This window comes from Lygodium microphyllum, chromosome 6, assembly GCF_053477565.2.
Source record: "Lygodium microphyllum isolate KBCC chromosome 6, Lygodium_microphyllum_v1.1.10, whole genome shotgun sequence".
In the NCBI taxonomy this organism is placed as follows: Eukaryota; Viridiplantae; Streptophyta; class Polypodiopsida; order Schizaeales; family Lygodiaceae; genus Lygodium; species Lygodium microphyllum.
The window spans coordinates 15662871-15671183 of NC_141140.1; the positions used below are offsets into that span (position 1 = coordinate 15662871).

General features: G+C 41.2%; 1 protein-coding gene across 1 annotated transcript in view; it reads left to right on the forward strand.

Annotated features, from left to right (window-relative positions):
• LOC148034322 (putative WD repeat-containing protein C2A9.03) overlaps nucleotides 1-7692 on the forward strand; it is a 37082-nt gene extending 29390 nt beyond the window's left edge. Inside the window, exons 4-9 of the mRNA XM_087679275.1 lie at nucleotides 5907-6044; nucleotides 6157-6273; nucleotides 6369-6460; nucleotides 6534-6639; nucleotides 6764-6850; nucleotides 7104-7692. Coding sequence (XP_087535401.1) covers nucleotides 5907-6044; nucleotides 6157-6273; nucleotides 6369-6460; nucleotides 6534-6639; nucleotides 6764-6850; nucleotides 7104-7517 — 954 coding nt within the window. The 3' untranslated portion in view covers nucleotides 7518-7692. The remainder of the gene's footprint in view (nucleotides 1-5906; nucleotides 6045-6156; nucleotides 6274-6368; nucleotides 6461-6533; nucleotides 6640-6763; nucleotides 6851-7103) is intronic.
• Nucleotides 7693-8313: the final 621 nt, after the last annotated feature.

An 8313-nucleotide genomic window follows, 5' to 3' on the forward strand; every position in this document is an offset into this window, starting at 1 on the left:
GTACCATCTATCACTAAGAATCTACTATCTATTGGACAAATGGAGAGCAGAATTTGCAAGTCAAATTCAATAGAGATGGTTGCTTTATTGAAGAGTATGGAAATGGCTGCAAGCTTGCTAAAGGCAAAAGAGATGGCAGGATGTTCACTTTGGATGCTTCTATTCCTGAGTTAAAGGTAGCTATGTTTGCCTATGATAATGGAGCAATTAGAGGGAGAGAAATCTGGCATAAGCGCATTGGTCATGTAAATATACGAAGGCCAAAAACTATGCAATAGAAAGAGATCGTACTTGGCTTGCCAAACTTCAAGTATACGGATTTAGGACATGTATGTTCTGCTCGTCAGTTTGGAAAGCTAGTGAGGTTTCCGCTTGTCAAACATGTCAGAAACAGTTCTAGAACTTTTGCAATCAGTGCATTCCGATGTATGGGTCTAGCCCCAAATGTGTCTTTTGGTAGTGTTAGATTTTATGTATCATTTATTGATGATTTCAGCAGATACACATGGCTGTATATTTTGAAGCACAAAGATGAGGTGTTAGATGTTTTTAAGGATTTCAAAACACATGCTGAAAATGAATTTGGATATTATATCTCATACTTGAGATATGATGAAGGTGATGAGTATGTTTCTTAGGAGTTTGATAGGTACTTGGCTAAGTATGGCATGGAAAGGTAGCTTACATGTAGTTATACACCATAGTAGAATGGTGTGGCAAAGATAAAAAATCAGGTGCTTATGGAAGTTACAAGGGCTATGCTCAATGAAAAGAATTTGTTGAATATGATTAGGTGTTTATGGAAGTTGCAAGGGCCATGCTCAATGAAAAGAATTTGTCGAATGGTTATTGGGTTGAAGTAGTGGTAACTGTAGTTTATGTTTTGAACAAAATACCTACATCTGACATTCATGATATGATACTGGTGGGAATGGGGTACGGTGCTACTTACCTAGTTGATATGCTTTAGAGACCTCTCGAGACAGCTTCAGGTGGAGAATGCCATCAATCATTTGCGACGTGACAACTCACAAAGAGAGTTGTATCCAAGATGTCCTAAGCGGTAATGTTAGAGACGCTCGGTGCTCGAAGGCTCCTGTGCAATGGCTAAAGCTTGAAAGGAATGAAACTCCCATGCAGTTCTCAGTTGTTGGGACGATAAGAAAGTGCATCAGGTGATAGAGGCCATTAAGTTGTGCCTTGCCAAGCAGCGAGACTAAACCAGTCTTGTTATCAATGACTTCGACTGCGGTCGATGTAAAGAAGACTGCTTGCCCCAACTGACAAAGCTGTTGAATAGACAATAAGTTCACCCCAAGCTGGGAGACATAATAAATGTTGTCTAGCATAGTGTGATCTTGGCCCTCATTAGTGGCAAAACTGATGCGACCACAAGCCTACATCTTGAGCGAGGAGTTATTTCCTACTCTTAACTCTCCCAGTTGCAGGATGTCCGGTGAGAAAAATGTTATCTATAGGGGTCATTTGATGTGTAGCTCCACTGTTCACAATCCAAGGAGCAGAAGTGCTCGGTTGTGACAAGTAGGCCTCTGCGGCTATCTTCTCGGAAGACAACTCATAGTTATGGATGAGATTCGCATTCGATGCCTCTAAAGAGATAATACGGACCTTTGCAGACCAATTAGACAAGCCCTTTGGCGTTGAGAACAATGTCAACTGTGATGGTTGACTGGTGGCAATGTGAGATTGAGCTTTCCACTGCTCGTGAGATTGGTTGCCATCACCCTGTTTTCCTTGCAGGGGGTTACCTTGTTGGGGTGCGGGGGTTTGAGACTCGGATTTTTGTTGTATGCCTCTTGCCTTTGATCGACACTCGTCGTCGAAATAGACAGTCTCCTAACAATGATGATAATACCTATTCTTCTTAGGTACATTCTGGCACCTTGGTTTAAGAGAGGATTGGTTGTTTCCTTGGGTCTCATAAGATGATCTGAGTGGAAATTTGAGGTGTCTTACCCTTCCCTTGCTGTTTCTTCTGAGGAGTGGCAACAAGAGCCCCCGCTACAGGTGATGCCCCATGAAAGTGATCGAACAACCTAGCATATCACAAACACTCAAATTCATAGAATGTGGGTATAGTGGGTTGTGAGATGACCTGTTGCACAAAGTTAAAGTATTTTCGTGGCAGTTTGTTTGGGAACGTGACCTGGTCATCAGGGAACTTAGGAGCCTGTGTCATAGAGAACTCAGCGAGGAGTTGCTGATACTTAGAAAACTTGACCTTAAGGTCATCCTTATCATTAATGGTGAAAATTTGAAGCTCATGGTTAATATTAATGCAACGGGTCCTATCTCGAGCGGCATAGCGGTTGGTCAAGTGTGCCCAATGCTCTAATGCTAGGGCGAAATGCTAAAGCTGAGAATAAAACTCAAGTAGTAACCCTTGCATTAGCTCAACTATAGCGGAGGCATTACGAGCCTTTCATGAGCAGATGACCTTGTATGGAACAAGTGCGGGATCGGGTTGGGCCCTAGGTTTCCAACCCTTGCACAAGATTCCATAGGTTCTGGGAGTCTAAGACATGCCTTATCAGGTTAGACCAATTGGTATAGTTAGACTCATTGAAACGAGTCTTGTCATTGAACGAGTTCTTGATAGATGAGGAGCTAGAACCATGAGGTGGCAGTGGAGGTGGATAAGCGTGATGTGGTGGTGGATAAGATGGTGGAGGATAAGGAGGGGGATAAGAAGTAGGGTAGGCAGAAATAGGCTGCTAATGTCCAATGAGTGCCGATTGCTGCGAAGGCATTGGAACAAAAGTGTTTCCATAAGGTACCAAAGGTGGAGGTGGAGGTACTGGGACACGGTAGCCTTGTCTAAGAGTTAGTTGGGACACAACAAAATGACCAAGTGGTCCACTAGGCAAAGCCATAGAGGCAAATTGTGGTACCAAATGATTCTCACTCGAAGAATGCCCTGGAGGGGAAAAACTCGCAAGTGTGTGTATGGGAGGACCATCACTAATACACCACTTGAATAAGAGAAAGGAGTCCTAAAGGCTGTGCCTAATGGAGAACCCCCTGGTGTGCCTCGGTGTGGTGTGAGGTGGAAACATAGGTGCTCTTAATGGAGGTTGAAGGGAATGTGTAGCGGAAGATGAGGGAGGGATGGGTGGGAGCCCAAATGAATTTGTGATGGGTGAAGATGTGGAAAACATCATTGGTTCCTTTTGTCCATTAGATGAACAAAATGAGATGTACCTACTCCAGTATAACCATAATAAACAAAATTATTTGAAGGAAAAGGAAGAGAAGGGATACAAGTTCTTGCTTCTTTTTCTTATCTTGTGTGGAGTTTTCAAAGAAATATCTATCTTTCTCATTACTTCCAAATCCAAAGATGTTATGTATTACCCCTTCTTCAAGAGGATCTCCTGAACCATGAGGAATAGAAAGATTAGATAGTATAGAATTAGAAACGAGATTGTGTATACCTGGAGAAGCGAATGCAATGGCATAAGTTTGCATGACTAAGAAATAAGATGGAAGTGGTATGTAATCTGTGCTAGTTTCCACTTGAGGATGGCCTGTTTGAAGTGGAGATTTCGTCAAACCTACATGGTCAATAGTTTTGTGCACCGAATCTAAAGGAGGAAACTCAAGCTTACCTTAAATCTACTATATGGAGCCCTATGCATAAGGATGAGATTGTACTTAGCAGTTGAAATCTTGTACGGCTGATGGACTCCATGGTAGTCCTTAGTTTCTCCACCCATGCTAGATCTAGCAGGAGCAAGCTTTTACTCGTTTCTTGACATGCTTAGCCGTGGAGTCTGGAGCAGTGTGTTGGTGTTTGAAGTCATTTGAACCTTTTGTTATTCTTGCTTTTGTAGATGAGCTCTCTGATCAAGTCTAAGGTTTCTCAAAGAGAACTTGGCTTTGATACCATGTGACGAGATGCTCTAAACACAAAAACACAGTACGAATCATATGACAAAGCACAAGCTGATAACATAGAACACAATTAGGGTTAGGGTAACTTAGAGACAATGAACATAGATAATAACGAAATGAATGACTGCTGAATATACAATGCTCATGCAACAAACACACTATGTAGAGAGTGAATACTGTACCATAAACTCCTGTATCTCATGGATCAGGGCAAGAGTAATGAGTTGGAGAGCATGTCGTACTCCGAATGGATATAGAAATGTAGCAAGGCAGCCTTCGGATGTCAAACACCAACAAACACAACCAAGGAAGGTTGGATTTGATGTAGACAGCAGTGCAGGAGAGAGAGAGAGAGAGAGAGAGAGAGAGAGAGAATGAGAACGCAGGTGAAGAGAGAGAAAACAACAAAACACAGCCTGTTTAGGCTGGGCGACAGCTGCAAGGAGAGAAAACTACCAAATGCAGCGAACAAAGGCTGGGCGACAGCCTGCAGGAGAAGGCGGCAGCCGAGGGGAGAAAACTGTGCAGTGGGCAGTCTAGACAGCAAACATAGGCTGATTGATGATGTAGTAGGCTGGCCATAGCAGGGAAAACCAGCAGCAGCAATTAGCAGGCTGAAATCAGCTCCAAACAATGTGTGGTAGGCTGGAAACAGGCACTAGACTATTGTAGACAGCAATGGCTAGCTTAGACCAAGATGTCCTTCGCGTTCGGGGTGTGGGCAGCAAGCTGAAAGACCTGAAATGTGCAAAAACGAGATTAAGGGAGAGTGGTGGGCTGCATGTCTATTTATAGAAAGTTTGGGGCACCCAAATTAGGGTTTTACATTTTGGACACAATAACTCTCTAGGATCACGTTTCTTTTTAAAATAAAAGGTTTTCTTCATTAATTAAGCATGTTTTGGGGCTGCTTAAGTCAAGCTAATGCATTTTTAGCTCAACATAGAGAGCTACTTGGAGTACAACAATTGACTTGAGCTTTAGGGAAAGGGTTGAGATTTAAGCTCAATATCTACATTGACTTAGTTGTACAGTTGTAGCTAGCTATAGCCTATCACCATCTTGTGTGCCATAATAATGAGTTGGTCAGACTTAACTGAGGTTAGAGGTGTTTGGTCAGTTAGTGATCTATTTTCATACGTTATATGTGTGACTTAGACTTAGTACATGCTGCCAAGGCTGCCGATATGGCTAAAATCTGCAATGCATTTCATTGTGTGCTTGTGAATAGGGTGAAAAGGACAATGGATAAATGATCAAGGCCTAGAAACCCTAATCTTTACGTGATTTCCTTATAATGGAAGAACCTAACACACAAAGTAGACTCTCATACATCAACAGTGACAAAGCTCCAATGTCCTTGTCTGGCTTAGGACTGAGGCTCACAAACGGGAGATTTGCACAGAATAGGACAAAATAGCCTGTCTACTAACAAGCCCCACATTGAGTTGATGAGAAATGCTAGAGCTTTGTTTTGTATTAGTCATTTCAGTCAATGGCTCTTGCCTTTATTCTCACAACATTCTTACTGCAGCTACACACTATATAATGTGCAGGGGTGGTTCTTTTATCAGCTGTATTTGCATCAGTCTGAGTTCTTCATCACCTTCATCTTGGTCTTTACTATTCTTGTTGTTTGTTCACATTGTCCTCTTCCACTGCAATTCTGACGAGTTGCATCTTACATTTGCCAGAAGTTGAAAGTTGCTTTAGCCAGTATCAATCTATAATATCCACTTTTTGCAAGTGTAGGAATGTGGAAAGCCAACTGTTCTTTGTGAGGTGATGTGTTGGCGCAGAGCTTTGTTGCCTATTCATCACTAGCATGTCTTTCAATATTTCCTTGTATCCATGTGCAATTCCACTATTGCGTGCTTTTTGGTTGTTTTTTCTGCAACTTAATGAGCTATTGTTTCACAGCAACTCTTCAGGAAAACTTGCTTATCAGGAAATTTTACTAATTATGCTTAGTGTTTGTTGACTTATTACAGTTGAGGAACCTTGTCTGGGCTACGTCAAAGCATGATATTTACGTGGTGCACAGCTCATCTATCTTGCATTGGTCTCCACTATCCCGAAAAAAGACAGAAGTTTTAAATGTTACACGTCCTATTGTACCAGTACCAGAGGTTTATCCTGACAATATATTTCCAACTGATTAAAATTATATGCAATAGAATTTTAAGTTTTAGAGTTTTAGTGTGCAGAAACTATAGTGTATTTACAGTTCTCTTGATACAGGCTCAAAGAAGCTCATGGGCTCTTCAACCTATTGGAAGGCATGTTCAAATAAGTACTATGTGTGTTAAGAACAACCTTCTTGTTGCTGGTGGATTTCGAGGGGAGATGGTGTGCAAAGTAAGAAGGTTTAATGAGATGCATATGTAATTGTGTATGGGTGAAGGTAATTGTGTATGGGTGGGATATCTCTTCACTCTTGATGTTATTTGCAGTTTATAGACCGTCCTGGAGTTTCTTTCTGTTCGAAGATCACATACGATGAAAGTGCAATCACCAATGCAACTGAGATTTATGAAAGCTCCAGGTGACTGTGTGTAGGTTTTTGTGATAATTGTATCTGCTCAGCATGAGGGGATAATGTGGACTCTTTTTCGCAGTGGTGCAACTCGATTGATGACTTCAAATAACGATTCCATTGTTCGTGTATTTGATGTGGAGAAATTTCAAGTTCTACATAGTTTCCGGTTCCCTTGGGCTGTCAATGTATGCTATCAGAACTCTCTAGTGTTTCAAGACATCATTTTCTACTTGCCGCTGCAGATGTAACACAATCTAATAGGTATCAGAGAAAAGTAGGTTGATGCTATTATGTTTTTGTAATTGACAGCATACCTCAGTAAGTCCACACAATCAGTATATCGTGGTGGTGGGTGACAGTGCAGATGGGTTTCTTGCAGACTCTCAAACTGGCAAGGTATGACTGTAAATATTTCCCATGCTTTAGCTGTTGTGCTGTTAGACATGATGAGTGTTTTTATTGTAGCAATTGTAGCAGTGTTATCTTCAGATAAATGTGTGATTTATGGAGCATAAATTAGGACAAGAAAAGCAGCTGCAGGACTTTTCTGTTTTGGGATTTTCCGTGAACTTGAGTTTTGATGAAAAGGGTGCTGTTGGTACAGGCAGGGAAACAGGATTTTCTCACTTTCCTGATTCTGATGCTGCAGGTTCTAACTACTCTAACAGGGCATCTGGATTTTTCGTTTGCCTCTGCTTGGCATCCAAATGGTTATGTGTTTGCAACCGGGAACCAGGATACTTCCTGTAGACTGTGGGACATCAGAAATCTGAGCTCTTCATTTGCAGTACTGAAGGGACGCATTGGTGCAATACGCTCCCTACGCTTCACTTCAGATGGGCGTTACCTCGCAATGGCAGAAGCTGCAGATTTTGTACATGTCTTTGATGTCAATCAAGAGTATAAGCGATCACAGGAAATCGACATCTTTGGTGAGATTGCTGGCATCTCTTTCAGTCCTGACACAGAAGCCCTTTTCATTGGAGTCTCTGATAGAACATATGGTAGCCTACTTGAGTATAACCGTTGCCATGTTAATACATATCTGGATTGTATGTGGTAGTGGGAAGCCCTGCTTGGCCAGTTCTCTCTGTCTTCATAGTGAAGAGTTTAGGGCCATTGTCTTGCTAGATAGCCCTAGAAATATGATCTGACAGATTGGCACAAGTTGCTTGTATAACCATTTACAAGTCTGTCAGTATAAGCTATTGTAAATTTTCTCCTCTTGTTTTGGGCAATCTCATTCTTAGATATTTAGAAGTCCTTGAGTTGAAGACTGTGTCCTCTGTTCAGAGCTAAATGCAGAGAGTTTTATCTTGTTGAGTAGGGTGAATCGTACAAGTTTGTACTTTTTATGAAGTTTTTCATATTGAAGAAATCAAACAAATTCATTACAGTTAATGTATTCAGCTTGAATTAGCTTGTTTGTGTTGATATTTGAGTGCATGGCTTCCAATTATATTCAGAGCAATTCCAATGATCTGGTGTGTGTTGTGTTCTAGGTTACTTAGAAACTTTGCTTTTGTATGACTGGTGTGTTAGAGTTTTCTAAACATGATATGTGACTAACCTTGGTCAGTGTTAATTCCTTGTATATTTTTACTAGGTTTGGTTTTATCTGTCTCTGGTTTGGAACCTTCAATATCTTATCATGTGTTGTTTAAGTATAATTTTCTCAAATAGTTCTGACTGAGACCTTTAGTTCAATACAACAATCTTTGAACAGACAGTTTTGCACATACGAATAATGCCTCTCAAACTTCAAAGCAATCCCACACAAATTTAAGGCGAAGAAACTTTACACTTCAAAAGATGCAAGATTCGTGTCTATTGTTTCTCCTGGTACAGAGCATTTCAGC